The sequence below is a fragment of the Drosophila virilis genome, unplaced genomic scaffold (genome assembly GCF_030788295.1).
Source record: "Drosophila virilis strain 15010-1051.87 unplaced genomic scaffold, Dvir_AGI_RSII-ME tig00003814, whole genome shotgun sequence".
Taxonomy (NCBI): domain Eukaryota; kingdom Metazoa; phylum Arthropoda; class Insecta; order Diptera; family Drosophilidae; genus Drosophila; species Drosophila virilis.
This window is the reverse complement of record NW_027212954.1, coordinates 55,004-81,785: the sequence shown is the minus strand read 5'-3', so window position 1 is coordinate 81,785 and position 26,782 is coordinate 55,004. Positions and strand designations below refer to the sequence as shown.

Below are 26,782 nucleotides of genomic sequence, written 5' to 3'. Positions count from 1 at the left end.
CAGGTAAGAAACATCATCGCTCGAATAGCGGTAACCCAGCGTTAACCATACGTCGCAAGGATATACCCGCGCCACCGCCACCCTCGCCAGCCACTTACTCAGATCTGCAAGAATTGAAGGCCAATATGGAGGGACTTCGGGACGACACCAAGTCACGCTCTTTAGAGAGTGAAGCCAGCGAAGCTCCCACAACTACAGGGCAGCGACTGTTAATGTAGTTGAAGCAACTGTAAAACGCACAGAAGCCGCTGTATTAACAGACGCGGCTGAAAGTAAGCCAACTATATTGGCACTGACAGCGGAAGAGACCGGAAAGAACAATGCAACAACGGTGGCAAGCAAAACGGCACCGGAAGTGAAGATGATGTTTTTCTACGATGCACGCAGCGAAAACTCGATAGGCAGCCTAAGTTTCCCACCTTCAGCGGAAGGGGCTCTACAATTAGCGAATTCTGGTCAAAAGAAAAAGGTAAGCATGCAAATTTAATAAACTAATTTTAGGAATCCAAACTTGCTTGAGAAGGCAAATAAATCGAAATTTTAGGAGAAAGTAAGGAAGTCTTTGGTACGCCGAAGATTAAATACCCGTGCAGACAGCTTTCAACGGGTTTGCTCGTAAATTTTCAGTTCAATGAAAACAGAACCTAGCTACTTCTTCCCTTATATAAAATGGTGCGTATTAAAGGATCTTTATGAAACAAGCAGGAATAATATAATCTTCAAATTTTCATTTTTCATTTTTTACAGGAAGTGTTCTTAATACAGCTAGAACTGGATAAGTGTGGCGTATTTGCACAATCGGTAGGTACAAACCTGACAACGGATAAGAACAAGCAGCAAGGTTACCTCAAGGAAGAGAACTCGTTACCAAGTACAACGTTGGATGCAACTGTATCGAATCAACCGTTACCAAATAATGCCAATGTTGCCGGGGTCAAAAGTAAAACATCAGCAGAGGCTAGCATCAATAAAAGTATCTATACATGTTGCCAAACTGAAGCAACAGCCAGTAGTCAGCGCAACGAAGTAACAGTCAAAACAAACACCCGAAGTAGCGAGCACAACAAAACGCAATAATAAGACAAGCATATCTGAGGTAACAACCAGAAATGTTGACGCAACCATAGCGGAGGGGCAGCACCAGTTTTGATGGCACAAATGTTGCCACGACGATTCAACAATCATTGGAGCAACATTGGAGCTCGAGTTCAGTGCAATTCAGCACACACGGACGCGCACGCTTGCAGAACATGTACGCGTAACGTGATATACATTACACTGCGCTAATCTGTAACAATACAGATAAACGCATACATACCAGGTTGTAAATACATATAATATAGGAATCTAAGTTGCAAGTTCCATTCTTTTAGTTAAAGCACTTGTTGTTTACTGGGCAGATATATAATACGTTTGCAAATACAACCGATATTAACTGATTTTCAGCCGCGAGCAACACTTTTTAAACAACCCGCATAATTTATAAAAAGATATATATGTGTTTTTGTGTTCAAAAAGTGCAGAGTGTGGAGTCGTAAATGTTTGTGTGTTTAAAACAGAAATGATGGAGTGCAAAAGATTTAAAAATAACGAATCTGTTCAAAAATCTATAAATCCAACTGCATTAACTGGCCCACTAAGCTAATGTGGAATTGTATGTGTCCATTTGAAGATTTCTATTGAAGGGACAACACAAAAGTCCCAGAAAAAAGTCAAGCTTAGGCTATAAATAAACCGTGAACTCAGTGGCTTAAAATGCGGGCTATTATTGTGTATTATTATCAATTTGTACAATTATTATAAAAATGTAATATTTATATTATATGTTATTATTATTAAAAAGTAATAACAAATAATAATATCATCATAATAAGTTAAAATAATAATAATAATAAATAATAGTCATAAATAATAATATACTAAAATAATAATAATAATTATTATATATAAATATAATATAATATTATTATATTATTCTTATTATTGTTATTATTACTTTTCCAATTTACTAAAGTTTGCCAGGTGTAAATTACAAATTAAATCTCCGAATAATGTATTAATTAAGTTTATAATTTTTTCACATACCACCAAACGTACCTTCAGTTAAATATTTCAACTTGATGGCTTTAAACGGATTCGGCTTGCGTGATCGGAAATCAATTAATCAGGATAAAATACATATTTATCAATTAAATTAAGGTCAACACAATGCATCCCTAACAAGTTTAATGCAAAAAAAAATTATAGTAACGAAATAAATAAAAACGAGAAAGATGGGCTATCTTTGGCACACCAAAGATATAATACCCTTGCAGACCCAACTTTTTCATAATGCTCATTGTGCTTTGCCCCTATCTAAGAAGTACCGGAAAAATAGTAAATGCCGAGTTTGGACAAGATATCTTGATAATCAAAATGTTTTTTCATACGACTTAATTTTCGACCGATCGTTCCTATGGCAGCTATATGATAAAGTGGTCCGATATTAATTCGATTTTGCCCATATATGAAGAGTAAAGTAAAACTAATAAAAAGCCGAGTTTGGTCAAGATATCTTGAAAAACAAAATGTTTTTTCATACAAAAACTTTTTTTTCAACCGATCGATCCTATGGCAGCTATATGATATAGTGGTCCGATCTTAATAGGATTTTGCATATATATGAGAAGTAAAGTAAAACTAATAAATGCCGAGTTTGGTCAAGATATCTTGATAAACAAAATGTTTTTTCATAAAAAAATTTAATTTTCGACCGATCGTTCCTATGGCAGCTATATAATATAGTGGTCCGATCCAGCTGATTTTTAAATATGTGCTGCGTGTAACAGAAAGAGGGAGTTCTGCAAAGTTTCATTAAGATAGCCTTAAACTGAGGGACTAGTTTCGCATAGAAACAGACAGACGGACAGACGGACATGGCTATATCGACTCGGCTGTTGATGCTGATTAAGAATATATATACTTCATGGGGTCGGACATGTCTCCTTCTATGCGTTACACATTTCACGACAAAAATTATAATACCCTCTGCAAGGGTATAATTATAAAATGAGTGAAGGCCAGTAACTGTGGAGAGTTTGAAATTAGTAATGAAAAAAAAGTTTGTAAAATAATTTATAAACGGTGGATATTTACGTATTGAATTAATTCGGATTTTTGTGTAAAGATTTGGATTGTGTTTTCGAATAAATATAAAAAATATGTCTGATATTTTGATTAAAAACCGTACCGGAAACTTCCCGCGGCTTCCGTTTAGAATATAAATTTGATAATCAATAATTTTGCGGAAAACATTTTCCTGCACACGAACAGCCACACAAAGAAATATTTGGTACGTAATTTTGTACGTATTTAATTCAATTTGTTGTTTTATTTGCATTTTACCAAAAGCTCTCATGCATTTAAAAAGTGCATTCAACAGTGTACATTTACACAACAAATCAAAAAAGAAATGAGTGTGTTAACACCATAGTTGAATTTTACGTACTACGAAATCTTTGAAACAAAAAAATGTCGGGGTCTTTGTTTTAATTATAATTAATATATAATGACTATTGGGTTGTAATTGTCGCCGTTTACTTGTTATAGCAAGCATATCAAAACGATAAATTGTAATAAAATTTTAGGCTAAATAAGAAGATGATATATTCTTCTACCAAGCCTAAGCTATGCTTATGAAGCAACTGCCCATAGACTAAATAGCTAGATTACAACCTTAAGCCTTAAAGTGCGCAGCTTTGCTCAAACAGGTGAAAAATTAGCTAACTTCCAGCAGCTTACGATTGCATAGGTATACCATAAACATTTTAATAAAGCGATAAAACTTGTTTTCTATGACCGCCACTTAATATGCTCTTGGTCATTGGCTTCAGAGCATTGGCGGCGAGTTTCGTTGAGCCTGCTGCAACTGCAGTTGCTCGCTTCTTAAGCGGACAGGGGAAGCAGAGACAATATGAAAGCTGTAAAAATGACTCGTCCCAAATTTGCAGACAACTGCCATCGTTTTACCCATACCCACCAATAATATCCCCTGCCACAAGCCACGAGACAGATAAGTTAAACCAGTTTTATAGGCTGCATTACTATGAGTTGATTTCGTTTATACTTTTGAGGTATGAGCATGTGTATGGGTAATGGCGATATTTATTTTAAGATCTGTTCGACTGGTAGATTTTAGAATGAAATGCAAATGTAGTGCACCTTATGAAGCCTATGATTGCGAATTTTAAAATTTTTTAAAGCCATGTAGCATCAAAAAGTCTTACCTTTTACCCATTAAAACGTATAAATCATTTGTGCAAATATATGTTACAGATACAAATACACTGTCGTCGATAAGAGCAGACTCTAGATAGTCTTGTTTAAGGCATACTCTAAAAGAACGGTAAACTAATAATATTGTTATGCATATACCCTTTTAATACAATATCTGTGGGTACAGAGTATAAAAACGTGTCCCAAAACATTATTGGATGTGCACAAAGTATTTCCTGTTTATTACGTGGAATTTTCACTTTCGTATAGTTTAGTAAATTTTAATTCGCTTAGTCATTTATAATTGGCATTTTTGAATTAACTGATTAACGTATTAGTCAGTAAACAACTAATAATTAAATAACTAACCACTACAAATTTAATCCTTTTTTACACTGATACCAAAGGGTAATGACATCGAATTGTCTACCCATTATTTTTCAATAATAATAATGACTCTATTCACAAATAGTATGCCTGCTTTCCTAATCATTTAAGCAAAAGTATATTATACCATACAAATTGCCAGCCATACGGCTGGGAGTTAGGTTGTTCGAAATTACCGTTGAGTGGCTAAATATAATAAGATCTAATTTATAAGATTGATATCCTCGCTAAGCAGAATAGGTCGCAAAAATAGTCTGTTTTCCTAGAAATTTGCCTATTTTAACATATCTGCCGTAAGGCACAAGGGTATTAAGTCTTCGGTGCCAGTCGCCACTTGACCAATGACAACTGTAGATGCTGGAGACGAGTACATAAAAATGATAATCGCATTGTATGCTTGTGTGTTGCGTTCTAAAAAAAATTGCCCAGCCATTTTGGTCAGGCTGCTATATTTTGGGTAACATTTAACAGGGCTTATTTATGCGCTCGTATGTATATCAGTTCGCATGTAACCTAGCAAGCACATTTTGGCTACCTATAAATTGAGTTCAGAGCATTCATATATAATATGTTCGTTCTGGGATAGGTTCAGTTTTTATACTCTGAAGTAAGTAATTCATATAAATGGCATTCTATACCCAAATATGTTACTTAAAGCGTATTTTACAGAATTTTGGCTTGTTATATACTATATAATTATGTACTGTCTTTGATATAAGACATGTGGTAAAGCATCAACGCTATATATGGAAACTAGACGCTTAAAGAATTTTTATCGCGGCTAAAGGCCATCTCGAACACACAAAGCAAAAAGATTTAGACAAGTAGGTGCTCCAATAGAGAGTGCCTAACTAAGAAATACCCAGCACCCATATCCAAGCTGCCGTTACAGACAAATTAAATGCATTTATTTTCTTAATTATTAGGTGGATTGGGCATGAATTGGAAACTTTATGACTATTTATTTCTCACAAGTTGAAAGAAAAAGCTAGCCAAAAAGCTCATATTGATCGATTTCTGTAAATGGGAAACGTTATCAGAAATTTTAATGAAACTTGATCTGCGTTATCTAATTCTAATTATCTCTTAAATCAATGATTGAAACATAACGGACAGGGAGCAGGCTAGAGAGAAATGGCTAGATTGATTTAACCTGTCGTGACCAAGAATGTTATCAAAGATGGTGGGCCTGTAACATACTTTTATGCAATGGGAATACCCTTTTAACACATTTTCAATAGCTACAGGGTATGTTGGTACAGCCTTCCAAATATAGGAAAACTAGTTACGACACGTCTATAGTGCCCATTATACCATATGCTCGAATTTCAATTCTTTAGTGGAAAGTTTAACTAACTCAAATCTCTTTTTATAGTGTCCCGGAGATGTTATTTATTTATGTATATGAAGAAACACGTTTTCAATTTATCTTTGTTTATTTAATGATAAGATTGAATAACTACAATCGACACCTATGCATTTAGGCCCTCGTGAGCATTGTTCAAAATGGTATATAATATTTTGAGCAAAACTATGTCGAATTTTTAATATTGAATATTTATATTTAGTTATTGTCAATTGCTAACCATTAATACTTGAAAATATATCCATCGGTAGAAAATTAAGTTTTTGTATGAAAAAACATTTTGTTTATCAAGATATCTTGACCAAACTCGGCATTTATTAGTTTTACTATGCTCCTCATATATATGCAAAATTCTATTAAGTCCGGACCACTATATCATATAGCTGCCATAGGAACGATCGGTCAAAAATTAAGTTTTTGTATGAAAAAACATTTTGTTTATCAATTAGTTATTTATTAGTTTTACTATGGTCCTCATATATATGCAAAATCCTATTAAGATCGGGCCACTATATCATATAGCTGTCATAGGAACGATCGGTCGAAAATTAAGTTGTTGTATGAAAAAACATTTTCTTTTTCAAGATATCTTGACCAACCTCGGCATTTAGTAGTTTTACTATACTCCTCATATATATGCAAAATCATTTTAAGATCGGACCACTATATCATATAGCTGCCATAGGAACGATCGGTCGAAAATTAAGTTGTTGTATGAAAACTTTTTTCTCATTCGAGATATTTTGATTAAACACAGCATTTAAAGATTTCACTATGCTCCTTCATTTTTGTAAAATCTTATTTACATCGGACTACTATATCATATATATGCCATGGGAACGATCGGTCAAAAACTAGGTTTTTTGATTAAAAACCTTTTTTGTTTATCAAGATATCTTACCCAATTTCGGCATTAACTGTTTTCTCTGTGCTTCTTAGATACGGGCAAAATACTATAAGCATTATGTCTGCAGGGGTATTAGATCTTTGACGTGCCGAAGATAGCCTTTCTTTCTCGTTTTTAATTCATAATGTTAACAGCATTTATATTAGTTCACCTATCTTTAATAGAATTGAACTTTCTAACTTTCAGTGATCCGTCTACAGTGACTACTGAAATAGTAGCAACATGCCAGGATATCACCTGTCTCGACTCTAGTGAGGCATTTTCGGATGATAGTCACCTGACACGTGACTCGGTTACGCGTGAATCGCAAAACGACGAACTTTCATCATCGACGCACGACAAGATCGATCTTAATACCTTACCACTTCCCGCTCTACCGACCAAACGAAGACGCACACGATTACGCGCCAGTCCCTCAAAGAATCATCACCAACAGCAACTGCGCTTAGGAAACAGTCAATATGAAGATGTGGCAGAAAGGGCGCCACATCGAAATAAAAAAACCACAAAGGTACTCAGTCCAGGAAACGATAAACACTGAGCAACTGAATGTGCCACACGATAACGCAACACTGCAACAGAATCAGCAGCAGCAACACCTCTCCGCATTTCAGATATACGTTGCCAAGCGACGTGAAAGTCTCGAAGCATCGTCTCGTAATTTTAACGAGAAACTGGAGGCGCGTAGAATGCTCTGCCATATGGGTGGTAATGGCGGCACAAGTAGTTCACCCGCTACTGCAGCAACGGATGCTGGAGTGCCTACATATATATTTGGTGAGAATTCCTATGGAATATCTGGTGCTACGCAAAAACCTTATTCACCAGCCGGCAATAAAGAGGAAATCTTTCTTAACAAGTCTGGCTGGGTACAAGTGAGCAAAAAGCTGAATATGAACAATGATAACAAAAACCGAAGTGTAAATAAAAGTCATCATAATGGAAGAGCTATTGAAATGGATAAGGATCATGGGCGTAAAGCTATACGCGTTATAAAAATTGATCAAGCACACCGTCAAGAGCAAACCCGGCAAACATTTGCACAAAATTCGGCAAGCCGGTGTGATCGGGAACTCAAATTCGGTAGATCCAAGGTTGAGGAGTTAATTCAGCGCAATGAAGCAGAAATGGGTGGGATATCCCAAGAGATTCAGCTCTGCGTCCGGGCTATCGAATTGTGGATCCCCAATTGGCAAGCATATTCAATGAGCGTCCCGCCTTTCTGCCCGTTTCTGATCTGGATTCACCGCCACCCACAACCCCTATTCTTTCGCCACCGCTCGCTTTTCAGGATAACAGCAGCAACTACAATCGCACAAATCGACATCAGGACCGACGCAAGATTGACCTCAAGTCGTATGTACCTACTCAGCAATTACGGGTACTTCAGAGCCCGATGCAAATGCAACAGCAGTTGGGACATGGCACTGGCACCGGCAGTGGCAAGGGCATGGTCTTTTCGCGCAGCTTTGAGTATGACATTCGTCGACCCACACCCACAAACAGATACGTGGAGACATTTTCGCGCAGCTTTGATGACAACCTGTCGGAACGACCCGTAGTCATGCCGTCGTTGGCAGTGCAGCGCGAACGCTCCCTCAACTTTAGTACACTAACTGGTAATTCGCCAAATTACTTAACGAAGCGAGAAGCCGGTAGTGCAGGCCAATCGCTGCGCAGCCGAGAAAACTCTCCAAAATACCTTCAGCCGCAAACCACTGCTTACCTTAATGCGTCTGTGAAGGAAGCACCACCGACCTACAGCGTAGCTAGCAACAATATGGCAAAGTATTCGCCGCGCTCCCGTCATGACCGCGCCTTTGAGCGCTCCAATGTAATGGGACGTTCCCGGAAGTCACAATTCAGCTGCATGCGTAACAGTGGTTCAGGTGGCCCTCCGCTTATCGTCCCAGGAATGTCGCGTTTTCGCAGCCTCGATATCACCATCAATAATCGTCTTAACTCTTGCGACAGCGGTGCCCGATCAGGTAAATTTATCTAGCTCCTATAATAAAAATTTATGAACAATTTTATAAAATCAGTTTAAGCATTAATACAAACGTTTAGTAAGCATCTAGAAAATATTATTTTCACAGATCTTTCCAACGACGAACTTGATAACGAAGAGGGCAGCTCTACGGATTTCCTTTTAAATAACTATCAGCTCCCTAATGTGGCCACGGGAAGCGCTAATGTTTCACCATTTAAGTCTCAGCGTCAGCGATCTCTAACACCTGACCGAAACGACTCGCACAGCTCTTCAAGCAGTTTGCGAAAACAGCGTTCTCTCACGCCGGACTCCCGCTCTCTGACTCCAGAAGAAAGACGAAAAAAGGGCTCTCAGATATCCTTGATTGGTTCCCGGCAGAGCTCCAGCTCCCGCAGCAATACGTTAGACCGACGACAGCGTCATGATGATAAGACTCCACCAACCATTTCACGCAGCTCTTCTAGTTCCAGCTACAGCGGCGGCGAACCGCATGATCTATTGAACGGCAGTCCCAACACTGGTAGCGCTTCTATTGGTGCATCTTGTGCGACCAATTATCGCTGTTCGATGGGACGCACTGTAACCAAAAAGGTAGAGCAGGAACATCTCATTAGACGCTCCAGGTAAGAGCAGGCGAAACTCATAAATGCAAACGTTATAAAGTATTGTGCATCACAGTAGATCCCTTCAACTCAGCGAGCGGTCACCAAATCGCACGCAAAACTCGATAGTATGTATGAGTGGTGTATCCCCACTGCAAAAGCAACAGGCAACGGTTCATTATCAGCAAGCAAGTACTGGCGTCTTTCCAAACTCCCTACGTGCCACAGTATCCGTCAACAAAGTATTGCCCAGTTCAAAGGGAACGACGGGCAACTCAGCTCGACAGCGTCAGGTCGACGTGGACAAGGCACGTTCCTTTGATTTTGACTACAACAATTACAATCGAAGTGGTGCCACCAGCGGTGCCACACGTTCCGCCCATACCAGTAGCGGTGGTGGTGGTGGTGACAGCGGCAACAATCAGAATTTACGCTCGGATTGTGACAAAAGCCGGTCTTTTGATGACGACTACCGCGAAGCACTGCACAACAACAATGGCATTAGTAGCTCTGGCATTCACTTTTTTCAACCAGGCAATGAACCGAATGCTGCTGTAGCATCGTCCACCCGGTTGCGCCAGTCTAACTCTCCAGGGGGTGGAGCGGGCCATGATCACACGCCGACACGTTCACCACAATCTTCAGGTTCATCGTCCAACAACATCCACCTAACATCGCAATGCACGAGCAGCCCCCCCGGAAAAAGCTATGGTATGCGCCTGTGTGACCATGAACTATCCTACGATATGCTGAGAAAGTCACCGATCATGAATTTCCGACGTGGGACAGCGAATACGAGATCCCCGTGCTGCTGCGTAACCGCGAAACTATCAACTCCGGAGGCAACAGTGAACTTAACTTTATGAGCAACGAAACGCATATTTACGAGCACCCAACGACTGTGCTTAAGCCGCAGCATTCAGGCTCACGTGAAGAGCATTTGTACAGGGCGACAGGTGGGCAGCCGCGCAGCAGCAGGTACTAAAGCGACTGATTTAAAGATTAATCAATTTCCCGTATCAATATTGGACAAATCTTTCCCTTTAAACTATATTTAAAGCGCACCATGGTTTATTCTAAAAGTCGCCTCAATCAAAAATAATTTATAAAGTTCCAAGTTTAAGCGACTAACTTGACCAAAACATATTCCCAGGGTATGCTTTAATATGTTGTAAAAAGACTGCTTGTGTACACTAATCCCGTGGCAAATAACTCATTGTACTCCCTTTTGCTGATACTAACGAATGGTTAATGGATAAAGTAATGCAAAATAAAAGTATTTTAAGCATAGCATATGCCAAATCTTAAAACCAAACGAAAATACCAAACAAATATTTAATTTATAATTAAATATAAATGCCATCTAATTCATGCTAAAAATATGGAGCAGAAATACTAATAAGAAACTGTACAGTTCGGATCGTATATTGGTTTTGCACTAAGGCACCTTTAAGTTTCTCGTTACACATATTTTGCAGTCCTGAACCGCAAGCCGCAAGAACAGCTACCAACAAAAAATGCAGAAAAGGTCTAACATCTTGTGATTATTGGCCACGTTGTGGTGCATGCAGGAGCACAAGCTCTAGTAACTTACAGGATCTTGCATCTTTGGGTCAGGGCGCAATCAGAAGACAAGATTCATTGCCCGTTGTTACTCAAGATGTGCAACAGCCACATATTTCAAAGGTGGCCTTAAAGGGGAATTTCATTAAACTCGACATAAGTGAAACAGCAACAATAATGTCCCCTAACCAGGCCGGTATACCGCAGTGGATGTTCCTTTGTAGCGGGGGCATTAATAGAAAAGCTGAAATCAATCCTCATGACTTAAAAACCACCAATAGAGATCGTCAACAGCCAACTGCTGTTATTCGGCCTCGTGTCGTTCCCTTGACCGCCAGTTCACTTGTACTTGTGGGAAATTCCGATCTTGTTACCGGAACACAAACTACTGATGTCAAAGAATATCAGCAGTCCAATCATGTGCCTACGGAAACTCTACAAAGGTAAGGGCACACGAAACTATTTATATTGAAAGCTTGGTCTCTCTATATATACAACTTATTGTACTGACTGACTTACTGATTGGCGATAAGCGCACAGCCTAACCCGTAAAAGCCAGCCTTATATGAAATTTCACCAGGGATCATAAAGTTTTTTGTTTACCATCCGATGGCTCGCAAACTCAAATTTTACCTTTTTGGAAAAATTTGTGGCTTCACAATCATCCTTACATATCTGTGAAACTGTACTTTATATATTGTGCGTAGAAGACAGTCCTTTCCGATTTATTTAGCGACCAAATCAGTTTAACTTATATGCTCAAAATCAATTCTTTGGGCCTCACAACGCCCAGTAATACCAGCTGAAAATAAAATAATATAAATGAATTTCTTTCTTTGCTTTTTAGCACCATGAAAAATATCTTAGAAAATACAGACCACAGTGAGATGCCAAATCAAGAACACCAATTGATGATGAGCCGTAATAAACGGAAACTGCCACGATGCAATTCACTTCCGGTCAGAATTTCAGCCTCACCGAATCTGCAACCAGTGGAAACTATTGTAAGGTATGTGTTATATTTATTAATTAATATGTAATGTATGAGCTTAGAGCAATAAAGAAGCAGGCATTGCGAGCTTCGAAATTCATTTTCGTCCTGGCTCGTCAAAGCCACGAAAACTAGAAGTTCAGGACGAAAATGCATTTCGAAGCGCGCAATGCCCGTAAAGGAACAATAAAGCCCGATATTACCCAATGTCTGAACACTGAAGATAAAATATCTTCTAACCTTTTTTTCGAAGTATTAAAATAAATTTATTAAAGATCACCTCATGTGCACATATCTATTAGCAGCACCTATGTACTGCTACTATGTACTTCCTGCAAAAGAAATATGAACCTTTTATAAAGATATCTCCCCTCTATGAGTTAAATATTTCATGACAAAATTATAATACCTCTATAAGGGTATAACAAATCATGTACAAAATTGTAGTATGTTTTGGTTGACTTTTACAGAATCCTCAATGATTGGATTTTATAAAAGCAACTGTACTTACGTATTATCAACAAATGATAACTGTCATTCATTAAATTACTTTGTAAAAGCATAGGACTATTTAAAATTTACCATTTAAAAGGACCAGTTTAATTTAAAAAAAAAAAAAAAAAAAAATACGTGTTGTGCCTGCCCAGTTTTGACTGAGCTATAACTCAGTAGGTTAGTCACTTATTTATTGACTTAAGCATTTATAATTAAATGAAATAATATATTGAAAGCTAAATTCTGTATTTCTGACAAGTAATTACTTTATCATGCATAAAGCTGCCATTTGGATGAAGGATGGAGAAAATGTAATCTAGTAGTAAGGCTTACATTAAAACAATTTTTAGCTTATCGGTAAACAATCCTCTTACTTAACCAAATGCTTAATTGTCAGGAAAATGGTTTATTGAATTTGAAATTAACACCCCACTTTCTGGTTTTTAAACCTTTTAACATATCGTAAAACATAAATAAAGCTAAAAGTGCTTTTGAATTTTCTGTTAAAATACTGTTATGAATACAGTAAGTGCATAACCATTTTGAGTTTAGCAGTCCCAATTTGAGTATGTTTTTTTTTATTGCTGTTGCTCAAAATATATCGCATTTCGATAGCTCATGGTTGACTTTTGTTGTTGAATTGTAGTCGAATAATAGGCAACGCGTCGGATGAACGTCAGCCTAAAAGAAAAAACTACATTAAAATTAATGTGAATTCGGCAAATAATATGGTGCTTTTGAGTTAATATGGATAAGTACGATTTATTGCAAATAACAATACTGAACATTTGCTGGCCGAAATCTGTATAAATTAAACTTATTTAAATGAAGTGCAGTCTCACCGGTCATCCATATAAATTTCAGTGCTCTATCATATATTTGTCTGACTTTTGTTACTTGCGCTTTCGGGGTATTTATATATGGGAAGCAGATAAACCATGGAGCTCAATTAAATGAAATTTACAAACCTTTTATTAAAAATCAACAGAAGACATTTCTCTGCTGCTGCAACAAAAATTCAAAAGTCTACAACTGCAAAATGTGCCAGAGAAGGCATCACGTAGAGAATTCCTGGTGTGCAGCATTTTGGATGACAAGAAAAAAACGATAGCAAAATCTAATGCATCTGTCTTAAGCGGTAGCAGTTGTGCAGATGAGTCTGTTAGTGTGTATCGAAAAAGTGCTGGCAACAGTCCAATTAAACCCTAAGAATGCTGAACAACCATCAGAAGAACGCAAACTGGTGCCCGTTCCCAGTAGAAGTGATCTAATAGATTCAATAGATTTCACAGCATCAAAGTGTCCAAATAATAATGCATCATCGCAAGTGTAAGTTAGAATATAAAGCTTAAAGTTCGAATAAGAATGGATTTTTCGAATATGTATGTAATAAGTATTAGAAGTATACTTACAGAAATAAAATTAAGTCCTGTTTATCTAGCCATGTCTTCCTGCCTGACCATTGTTTGTATTGCCTATAGTTCTCAGAGACTAAGAACTAAATGTACAACGTTTAATTTAACTATGAAATGTGTTTGAAAATGAATTGCTATAAAATATGTAATGTGTAGAAGGCAATTTAAGAGATCTTCAAAAGTATATATGTATACATCTTTATTCTTGATTAGTATCAATAACCAAGTCGATATATCCATGCCTTTTATGTAAACTGGTCCCTCAGAAATATTTTTAATATCAGATCAGTATATAATCAAGCTGCCTTGGAAACGAACACTCGAAAATTAGATTCTTGTCTTAAGAAATATTTATTTGTTAGATAGAAGCGAACGTTACTAAGGCAGGTTATGAAATAGTAAACTGATCCGGCCGGTATTGACATACATATATATCCGGGCGGTTTTGACATACATATATATTGCTTGCAATAGAATGAGAGAGGTATGCAGAGTCTTAAGACGATACTTATAAAACTGAGAAACTAAACTGGATAGAAAAACCAAGGACAAATGCTGATTCAGAATACATATACTTCCCATCCTTGCACCTGGCAAATTTAAAACCACCCGTAATATCTTGTATCTAAAGTAAAATTATGTAGGGTGTCTTTGCGAATGAGTAAAGGCATTATGATAGCAATTGAGTATGCCCAAAACATTTGATTAGTTGCTATAAAATTTCCAGGGAGCAACAGCAGAAAACATTATCACCATATGTGAAGAAATGTTTTTTAATTGCAAACCATACCAAAACTAGAAGCACTGAATCGTACCTTGTTCATAATTTACCTCGTGTCTTTGCGGGTCACCTGCTTTGTGTTCAAACTAGAAGCACTAAATCATCCCTTCTTCGTAATTTAAATCGTTTCTTTGCGGGACACCTACTTTTTGTTATAAAAACTTACGCGTACTATATCTATAAAATGTGTTACTTGCGATACGCAATGTGATATTGTGCGTTAGTTATGAAAAGCTATTGCGCTATCATTAAATAGTTGCTTTTGCTAGGTGTGTGATAAGACTGGTTTCGCTTTTATTCTCCAGCTAGACCTATAGACAGTTTAATCGCAACAGTCACTGAAACCATCGAAAATACTTAGATAAGAACCAGAAGTTGTTAAGGAAAACGTTTGGTTACAACATTGTCAGCGTAAAATGAAAGAATTTCTTCATGCATATGCACACATGCATACATACAATTGCAATTGCGATTGTATTTTATACTGTACTGTATGTGTGTCTACTGCTTTTTTACTTACTTTTTTAACTTATTTATAATAATACTAGTATATTCTTGTTGTAAGTGTAAGTGAAATAATATTCAGGGTATCTCCTAGTCAGATGCTCCCCATTAGAGCACTCTCACTGGTATTTTTGTGTATGTTTCGAATAAATCATAGTTATAACAACGGCAAGTTCATCGCGCTCATTAGTTTTTCATAATTTTCTTGTTTATATATATTTCCCGGAAATAAATCTATTTGCAACTGAAGAAAGATAGAAAGGGAAGAAAATTAACACCATATATTATCCAAGCAACTCGAAAATTTTAACTGTAAATGTGTTTTTTTCGGACTTTTTGTATTGGATACTGTGCATGTCCATTACTATTCCATTTTCAGAGGTTAAACATAAAATAGTAGTATATATCATTTGTGTATCTCAAAAGGTAAGGGTGTTTGTCTGAAAAATAAGTATTTTTTCATTTCGTGACATTTTATATCCCTCTGAAAAAGAGGGCAAATAACTCTAAGAAGAGTGTAGAGCCAACGCTCAGTAAGACATAACATTTTTCTCTTCAAAGCAAAGCCAGCCAAATGAGGACTTCCAGCTTTCCTACGACCAAAAACTATAGGTATTACTGTCACACGCATTTTAAAGGTAGCTGGTGAAAAGAAAATATAAAATCATAACTACAGCAACGGACACCACCAAAAACTGGTTTTGAAGCATGCCAGCACCGGCAGATGTTTTGTTACTTAATAAAAACTGCGAACAGTTTCCCTTTGGGATCCTTTTTGAGTTTTTCTGGCTGCAGTTGGTTGAAATTTTGAGTGAGTAGTGCAGCTGCGTTTCCTTAGGTAGTGCCTAAAACAACCTCGCAACAGCTGTTTCCGTAAGGCTTTCTATTCAAACATAACACGCAAACAAGTGTCCGGATTAAAAGCATGAAAACAATGAGCTATATACTTTTGAGCAGTTATGTTTGCTCGGAAATTAAAGCCAACATTTTTAATCATAAAACAAAACACGTTGCATGGTAAACTTCAGTTTATCCTTCAAAAACTTTAGTTTGAAGATTCTGAAAACACTCAATTCACATCTGTATGTATTGTAGGTGAGTGTGTACATGAGGTTTCTATTTTTCAGGCTAAGTAGCTTGTATACACTATTGATCAACAATTTTATCTCAAAATCCTTTAAAAGAAACTCACTCAAATAACACCCTCTGCAGAGTCCCGCTTACAAAATGCTCAATTGAAAATTATACAAGCGTTGTTATACAAGGGTTGTTTTTGGGCTCCTTACTGCGTCGGCTGGAATTCTTTGTTGATCAGTCTGCCTATGTGGAACATAGTAAGCACTATTCACATTTCGGTACGGAGTATATCACCAGAATATGTTTAATACAATTTTGCGTTCGAAAACTTGAAACTTTGAATGCACATAAACTCGCAACCATCGAATTATGACATTCAAGACTAACACAGTGTTAAAGTGAACATGAAAACCCAAGGAATCGCGAAAAAAACGGAAATAAAAACGAAAAATATAGAACCGAAAAAATTTTTCTTGCAAACTGCATTTACCAGTGGGTTGATGAGTGGAAAGTGCGGACGTTTTAATAATATTTTTAATAGGTAAACAAACTATCGGGAATTATTAAAATGTGATAACAGAAATGAAACTCAAACAAACCAGAAAAAAGTATTATTTATTTTGACATTACAATTATGAAGTAAAGGAATATTTAGAATGATGTGATGGATATTGACCATGTACATAATAGTCATCCTGCATCCTGACAGGAGAAATGCCAACTATTTCTTATACGCATTTTCTGATTTAATTCGTTGTAAATTGCAAATTCACATATATCACACGCGAATACATTTTTTGCTTTTGGGATACCAGCCCCATTCAAAATTAAAAGCACAGCCTTGCTCCCAGATATATACGTGAGTATATTCGGATACTATTATTACTGTGCGACCGAGAGAAAAATCCTATTTTAGCGACATGTATGCTTGTGTGTATTTTTATATACATTCGCATGGCGTTCAACTTAATCTTTCGACATCTGTGTCGATAAACGCTATATGTCCTAGTCGGTTACTCTCGACTACTGCTAGCATTAATTTTCCTAGCAAAGGAATTCAAAACCCGCAAAGCAAGGTAAACTTGTGTTATCATCTGTTCCATGTGCTGGCACGTCCTTTACATTTGCAACCCTTTTAAATATTGATTTATAGAATTTACATATCTGTAAGCAAATTTCACTAATGAATTATTATTTGTATAGATTGCCAAAAAGTGGAAAGGATAATGTCAGCATAATTGGTATTCACTGTAGCGGAAACAGCGAGTGCTTGGTAAGTATTTAGCATATATTATCTCGTTAAATATAACTAAAGCGTTTTTTAATATGTTCATGTCGCACATTGAGTGGTGCTTATATGCGGCTGCTGTATGATAATCCACTCTGTAAAATAACAGTTATAGCTTTTTGACCATTCAGTCAACTAAAAAATCGTTGACTATTAAGTAAAAAGAAAGTATTTTGTAAGAAGTATTAGTATATAAGTATTATATAGCTTTATATAGAAAACTGTTTGCCTGGTCGACTGATTGGTGATCAACGACCAGCCCATACCGTGAGAGCTGTAGTTAAGTTGTGAGATGAAGGTGTACGTTAAGACGAGGTTTTAGGAAATTCCACACGCACGTATGGAAAAATCGCGAAAATCGTTTGTATGAAACCTTAAGCGTACCATCGCATCGACCTCAAACTTATTTTCAAAAATCTTTGTTCAAATTCATTTGAAACGTGTTTCGCACTTTTTCAAAAATTTATTCCTCCTTCGTGGAAATGGAGGTCAAAGATTTGGTGGATGACGTTTTGCCCTCAAGCTCATTTTCAAGGATTTATATGAAAATCGTTTGAGACGTGTTAAACATTTTTCACAAATTCTAAAATCCTTCGGTAGAAATGCGATTCAATGATTTTATAGGCAAAGTTTTAAGTAGCGTCCAATTTGCTTCCAACTTATTTGCAGAGTTCTACATAAGAATATAATGAATACGTGTTTCAGTGATATGGGAAATTCCATCCGTAACAGTGCTAAATTAGCGGAAAACGTTTGAGTGACAGTTGTTTATTTACCATCCGATCAGTTTCAAAATCATTTTCAAAGCTTTTTGAGAACATTTATTTTATACCCGAAAGGGTTTGTATATGTGTGTGTGTGGGCATGCATATATTTATAAATGTAAATATGTATGTTTGATTTCTAATGCCAAACGCAGACCAAGCTTATTTGTAGCAGTACTGCAAATTGAAATAAAACGAATTCCTACCAAGTGCTCCACTCCTCGATTCTCAAGAATTCAAATAGGCTCTGCAGTTTTTCATGCTCAGCCAGTAGTGTAGTGCTTTCTTAGTTTTTTTTTTCTTTTTTTTTTTTTGATGTATATTTATTTATATTTACATATATGGCCATGGATGTTAGCATGTTTGTACATATGTATGTATATGCATATATATGTATGTACGTATGTTTGTATGTACATATGTACGTTTGTTCAAGTGTATGTATATATGCAGGTATTTGTATGTGTGTGTGTATGCTTGTATGTACATATATATATATATATATATATATACATATATATATATATATATGTACGTCTGTATTTACATAGATAAATGTCTGTCTGTACGTACATATGTAAGTATGTATGCATTTACTTATACAAACAAACATGCATACATATATGCAGACATGCACACAAACATATATGTATGCATGCATATATTGAAAGGCATACAAACTTACATGCATGTATGCTTCTATGTAGGTATCCGGTGTGCGTTCTTATATGTCAGAAAAATCAGTTTTATCTGTAGAGATTATGTTTGTGTTTTTTTAGGTAGCCCGGTACCGATTTCCAGTTATATGTATTAATATGAATAATTTTTGACCACATTCCAAAAGATGTACAGTACATCTGTGGAGGAAGCTATATAAAAAGCAAGGGCATAAATACACACATATGTATGTTTGAATCCTCATCGGGTAACTGAGTGCATTTCTTGGAACCGTTGACTTGATCGCTTTTCTTGTTAATAATTCTTTTATTAATCATTTGAATAAGGCAAGATAATTGCTCTCTTAAAGTTCAGATTTGGTATCAGGAAAATTATAGTATGTTTTTTATGCAATAGTGCATTTTTTAATCAAGGTAAGCTTGGGACTTTTGATAAAGGCTGCGGAATGGCTTGGAAACGAACTGGTTCGAGCCCGCAATTCTGTTTTTATACCCTGAACCCATTAAAAATGGGTATAAGGGTATATTGTATTTGTGCGAAATCCAAATGCATGTAACAGGCAGAAGGAAGCATCTCCGACCCCATAAATTATATATATTCTTGATCAGCATCAATAGCCGAGTCGATCTGGCCATGTCCGTCTGTCTGTCCGTCCGTCCGTCCGTATGTATGAACGCAATGATCTCAAAACCTATAAGAGCTAAAGACTTGAAATTTTAAATGTAGGTGCTCCTAGTTCCCGCGCAGATCGTGTTTGTTTCCGATAATCGATAACTTACTCCGTTTCCAAGCAATCGATAAGAATCGATATCGACATCCTGGTTTTTTTTTTAGCAAATTGGATAAATAATAAGAGATAGAGCCACCAAACATGATATGTTGCTTCTATAATACTATAGATATTGTAAGTATCTTTCATTTCATACCTATCGCAACCTCCCCGCTACCGCATAACAGCTATAAATCAAGTTAATAACCCAACTTTTATTGCCAACCAATTTAAGCAACAATTTAAATGCAATTGACTTTTTCATAATATACAAATATTCTATGGTACAATAAGATATACTGTAGAAAATTTCATAAAGATCGGTTAAGAAAAACCAAAATTATATGCAACTGCGCAATTGAATGGGGCAGCAGCTTTAAGAATTTCTGTGTACATGTACACACACACATTCATGCGCGTCTGCTTCGCATTCTAACAGCATGGTAATTGCATCTTTTTTTTGTAAAGTTATTTAAGTTCCTTTTTTATCATAAGTACTTAATTGTTGGTGTGGCTGCTGAGTAGAGGCATAGCAGGTGGTGCGGTATGTCGCGAGTTCGAGCCCTACCGGGGAAAGTATTACTTTTTTGCTGGTGTGGCTGTTGAGTAGAGTCGACAGCAAGTAATGCGGTCAGTTGCGAGTTCGAGCCCTGCCAAGGGAACTTTTTTTTATTAATTTATTTGGTGTTGGAATAAGAGGGTTCAGGGTATGTCCTGGTCGGGAGCTCCCGACTAGAACCACTTACTTGTTATTCAATTTTAATGGGTTCACGATATGATAACAATGTTTAACTAACTGACTATTATAAAGTGCATAAACAAAACCTTTTATATAAGCGTTCTTCGCCAATTCACCACTGCAGAACTTCCAAAATTCTTTAAACATGTTGGGTTAGGCACAATATCGCAAAACATAATTATTTAGTTCTTATGTGGTGTTTTGCAATAAATGGTAAACTCAATAATATACATATATATATACATGAATTGTTAATTTGCATGTGCAGATATATAACAAACAATTTATCTTTAAATATAGAATCAACTTTTTTAAACCAGATTCTTTTTGGCAAATAAATAACTGGCCTGGTTTGGGTTATGACCGAATAAAATTTTGTGAAACTTGTTCATAATATGAACAAGTAAGAGGTTCTAGTCGAGAGTTCCCGACTAGAGAATACCCTGAACCCTCTTATTCTAACATCAAATAAATTAAACAAGTAAGAGTTTCTAGTCGGGAGTTCCCGACTAGGGGATACCGTCTTCTTCCAACATCAAATGCATATATATATTCTATTTTAAAAGCTATATGTCAAGTTCGGTGACTCTAGCTCTTTTTATTTACCAAAATTGCGCAAAAAACAGGATATCGATATCGATTTTTATCGATTGCTTGGAAACGGAGTAGGTTATCGATTATCGGAAACTAACTCTATCTGCGCGGGAACTAGGAGCACCTACATTTAAAATTTCAAGTCTCTAGCTCTTATAGGTTTTGAGATCATTGCGTTCATACATACGGACGGACGGACGGACGGACAGACAGACGGACATGGCCAGATCGACTCGGCTATTGGATGCTGATCAAGAATATATATAATTTATGGGGTCGGAGATGCTTCCTTCTGCCTGTTACATACATTTGGATTTTGCACAAATACAATATACCCTTATACCCACTTTTAATGGGTTCAGGGTATATAAAGGGTACAATGGTTTTATGTTAACACATGCATTGGTATGTAGACTCTCGCATAGTATGCACCAAGTCGGTCACTCACAGCTAAACCAACGTAACTTTTTATTATAATAAATTAAATTTGACATGATAATATACTTGTTTCATGGAAGAGAGAACCGACTGAGGCCAATTGCAGGCATTATGTAAACAATAAAAATAGTAGCCGGAAATACATTTATCTTATTATTATCAGTTTTATCCTCTAATATATTTTTTTTTTCAGTCGCAACAGATGCGTTCCATTTCGAGTCCAGCACTTACAGGCTCGGTAATATCGCCAAAGTACCTCCAAAATAAATTTGCGGAAGCTCGTGAGCTAACAAAGGATGCATCTGTTACAACTAAAACCAGTTTTGACTGCGGTATAGTTGAAGAGAGACACACTAGTCTGGGCGTCTTACAGAAATTTAAACGCACATTACATTACTTAAATAATAGAAATCAATTGCAAGTTACGCCCTTGCACACAGGGGCAATCGCCAACGCGGACTCAAAGCCAATGCCTATAAGTCCGATGGTCTCCATTACAGCACCTGCGCCAGCTGAAGACAATAAGATTGACACAACAGACAACTATGGCGTAGATACAAGCTCCGCCAAATACCGATTTGGACCGTTAATTTGGCGCACATCAAAGGAACGTAGAAAGACAAAATGTAATCGCCGCGACAAGTGCAATTCTGGTGACTCCGGTATTCAAATCGAGCCAGAGCTGGATGAACAGTATATGCGCACTCTGTCGTGCGGGCAGCCACGAGCAGCCAGTGCCCTGACCAACCCGTCGAGTGCCATGGACCCAAAGGCACGTACCATACGCCGTTGTCATTCTGCCAAAACAAGCACCATAATGGAACAAGCGGCTGTAAAACCCCCGGTGAAAAATCATCTTAATATAGGCAACATTTGCAATATAGAACGCGAAGCACCCGAGTCTTTACCTATGCGCTCCCTCAGTCAACCCAGTGGTTTAGAAATATATGGGAAATGCAGAACCGATATAGAGGACAGCGATAGTGACAGCATTGCGCCACATGAGGAAGGTACGTATGTCCTGACTAGTTGCCTAACTGGCTGATTGGTTTGCAACACACAACGCTAATCATAAGCAAGTACATATTTTATTGTGGACTATTCAATTGGCTTCTAATGCATTATCCGAGATCTAACATTAACTACAGGTTTATTTCACATTTTTCAATATCCATACCTTTTGGATGAAATGTGCCACCACGGGACTTTAATTTACAGAAAGTCATTTAAAATATTACTTAAGAGTGTAACAAATATCTTTTTTAAATATTACTTAATTACTTACTTATTATTCAAAAGAAAATAGCTGTTTAATGTATAGGGAATTGTTTAAAATTCCTCATTCAGTCCACCGTAAATAAATGTGATCATCGATTCAACTATCTAACCCTTATGATTAGTGCTATACATGCAACACCAATCAGTTCATTTGTCTGATTTGGAGTGTACGCGATTGTCCATGAGTTACCGTAGAGACATAAGATACAAACGCATATCAACTTACCTTACAGCAAACAACTACTGTCCCATTTATGCGGAAGTGCTCTACAACTTTACCGCGGCTGGGCCCCAAGAGCTGGGTCTGGAGCGGGGTAATTTAATCGAGATATTGCGGAAGGAAGTAGGCCCCTGGTGGTTTGGACGCATTAAAAAGGAGGATGTTAGTCTTGTAGAAGATATTCATGATCCTGAACTTGGCTGGTTTCCCAAAGAATTTGTGCGCATAATTCACAACTGTGAAATAAATGCTCTGCTAAATATGCGAAAGACGAAGAGAGATGATGTATCTTTTCCTGCAGCAGTTACAGACATCCAAATTCCAGTGCCCGTTAGTGAACTAAACACCAGCGATAACAGTACTAATTTCATGATTCTGGATCAGAGTAACATCACAACTATAGTCATTGAATTACCCTCATCAACTGTCCTCACGTTACCACCGCGCATTAGTAAGCAACAGGACAGTTACGATATAATGCAGCACGGTGCTGTTCGTGAGCTCCTCGAAACTGAAATTAATTACGTAAAGCTTCTCGCTTCGATTTGCGATGGGTAAGTAAATAACGCAATAGTCAAGAAATACGCACAAAAAATAATTCATCTTTATTATTTTAGGTTTTTGCCTGCCATGAGCAAACGCATTGATATATTTTCTCCCAACAGCATACGACTTATATTTTCCAATATAACAGCCATTTACAAGTTTCAGCGAAAGTTTCTGGAAGCACTGCGCAACGGCATTGAACAGAACCAAGTATCTAAAGTATTTCTAAAAATGGTGAGTGAGTCTATTACCTTTTTTTTCGAGCGTGTTGAAAATGTGTAACATATACATATACTACATTTTACTGGTACTTTCTATATTAAAAAAAAATCAGTATAATCTAGCAAGCATTTTAACTTTTTTATATGTAATGAGGATTAAAAATTTTTAAGAATTAAAATGGTTACTGGCAATAGTTTTAGCAAGCTTTTTAAAAGTTGAATTGTGTTCCTAAGCATATTCATCCAAAAGCCTAAACGCCAACAAAATATTTTAATAAGTGTCTAATAATACTTCATATATAAACTTTATTTTTATGTCTAGCATAAAGAATTCCTCTGCTACTCCACATACTGTAATGCTTATCCACGTGCACTTATTGAACTCGAATCTTACGAACGCAGTAAAGACGCACGCACCATTTTAGAGAAGTATGTTTTTTTAGTTCTTGTTTCTTAGACACTTCAACTCTTATTAATTTTAAAACTATTTCTTAAAAGCTGCCGTGAATCCGAGAACTTAGCCGAACTACCCCTATCTGCGCATCTCCTGGCGCCAGTGCAACGCATTTGCCGTTATCCACTGCATCTTAACGAACTTATTAAGACTGCTTTTAGCAGTAACATTGCTGACGATGCAAATGAGGTTGTTGTCCAAACGGATATCTTAGACTATGAACAAATCAATCTATCTCAGCATGATGTGCCTGATACTCGTAACACCGTTAATTTGGCGCTGAAAAAGATGCGCGGTATCACAGAGGCTGTAAATGAAGGAAAACGTCACAGTGAGACCATTGCACGGCATCAGTCAAGCTTTCAAAATTTTAGAGGACCACCGCTACACCTGCACAGTACACGGTTTTTCATTCAAGTAGACGCAACGCGCCAAAAGCAGAACCTCTGGAATAGCAGCTGTACACTGTTCCTTTTCGATAACCAACTGATTTACTGCAAACGAGATATTATCAAGCGCAGCCAGTTCATCTACAAGGGACGAATCTTTTTGGATCGTTGTCGCATTGTTAACGTGCGGGATGGAAAACTGTTTGGTCATACAATTAAAAACTCACTTCGGATCTACTGCGAATCGCGGGGCAAGTGGTACGACTTTAGCTTCCGCTCGGCTAACCGTAAGCATCGCTTTCTTAATACGCTTGCTCTGGAGCGACAGTTTGTGGGCAACGCACTATGCGTGTCCGAGATGACTGGGTTTGAGTACAACTATGGGGAACGGCCGGGTTACTATTCTGACCAATCGGAATACGAGTTGCCAGAATGCGAGCTTGTACAGGGCAACACATCGGCAAGTGGCGACAGTTCAGTACCCGAATCACCGTCCAAGTCATCATACCGATCTTGCGATACCTTGCCCAAAAAATCACGGTCGCGCGACGCTATAGTCAGTACTAGTAATGGCTCCGGTCATATGTCAACTGGCTCGCTGGGCCGTCGCCGTTTAGGAAACTGGTTCCGGAAGCCAAAGAGTTCCAACTGTACGCCTAGCCAGTCACCTACGCACAAACCGAACTTCAATGCGGATTTAACGTTAACGGCCGCACGTGTTGCTGCAATTGAAATGGTTAGAGCCGCCCAACAAGAGGCAGAAAGTTCGTTTGCTTAGTTATCCTCTTATTTATAATTTTAAAGAAAACAAATCGCAACACTCAATAATTGAAAGCAACCTATTTGCTCTTATTATGATAAAAGAATGTTAATAAATATACTGACACAGAAGCATATATTTTAACAGTCAACTATTTTATGCTCCTGTTTTATTTAATTGATTCAAATTGCCTGAAATCCATTTTTTTTTATCCTGAATTAATGTTTGGAATCAATACGTCAGTTATCTGTATAAAATTACAAAATAATTTTTTTTAACTGCATTCTGTTTTTATTAAACGAATCAAGCTTAATTTGTTTATCTGTGTAATATTGATACACTTGTTAAACATTTTATTAATATTTAGCCTAGCTAAAAACATGTGCCGAAAATGAAGAACACAGCTACAAAAAACCCTCTCCATACTAACAAAATAATAACCACATGTATATTATCAGAATAAAAAGTACATGTTAAATAGTCACAGGTTATTTAAAATTGTTCAAAAATTAGTTAAAATGTAGTCATATTATTAAAAAAATGAATTGTTACTTTCAATTTATATTCAAAAAAATATAATAAAAAGAGAACTGTTAAAATGAAAATTGTGCAAACCAAAAAATATTTCAAAACCTATGAGCGAATTTAATTTTCATAAGAAAAACGTATATACCAAAATAAGTTCAAATATAAGATTATGATGAGTTCAACGTTTTAAAAGCAATTAACTATTAAATAAATTTTGTATAAACAAACAAATATAATTCTTAACAATGTTAATTCTGGACCATCCCATCAAGTGTATTTGGCCAACAGACATTTAAGCGATGTTTTTTTAATACATGCTTGAATTAACTTAAAAAAATCGATGCATTTATATGGAAATATCGGGGATTGCATTAAAGTTAAAAAATAAAGTAATAATTCAACCTTTTTTCCTTTATTTTGACAGAGCACTTGTATGTACGGTATCTGTACATCCGGATGGAAACAAGTGGGTGAAAGGAATATGAGTGAACACAAAAGAGGAATTAGTTCCCACTTGACCACGGTGCAGCAACATATTCTAAGCATACACGCCCCACATCCATATGTAGGCAGCCAAGCTTTGTCCCGATTTATTTAGGATAGATGTTTACAAATTCCAGTTAACAAAACGTGAAGCTTAATATAATTACAATATTTTGGTCAATAGTACTGAACCTTACGAGTCCAAAATGGTATAAAATTTGAAAATCGGACATTATTTGGCCGCGATATTCAAAAAAATCATATGGAAAGGTTGACATTACAAACGAATCATTTTTGGATT

At 36.8% G+C, this 26,782-nt stretch overlaps 1 protein-coding gene across 1 annotated transcript; it reads left to right on the top strand.

Annotated features, from left to right (window-relative positions):
• The first annotated feature begins 7,023 nt into the window (after positions 1-7,023).
• On the top strand, positions 7,024-26,371 carry LOC116650251 (uncharacterized). The gene is given in 14 exon segments (XM_032433494.2): positions 7,024-7,403; positions 7,405-8,054; positions 8,057-8,902; positions 9,011-9,527; positions 9,586-10,289; positions 10,292-10,484; positions 10,985-11,512; positions 11,917-12,078; positions 17,536-17,605; positions 21,796-22,612; positions 23,114-23,654; positions 23,718-23,880; positions 24,190-24,296; positions 24,366-26,371. Coding segments are annotated over 14 exon segments (6,786 nt in total). The 5' UTR covers positions 7,024-7,038; the 3' UTR covers positions 25,489-26,371.
• The last annotated feature ends 411 nt before the right edge of the window (positions 26,372-26,782 follow it).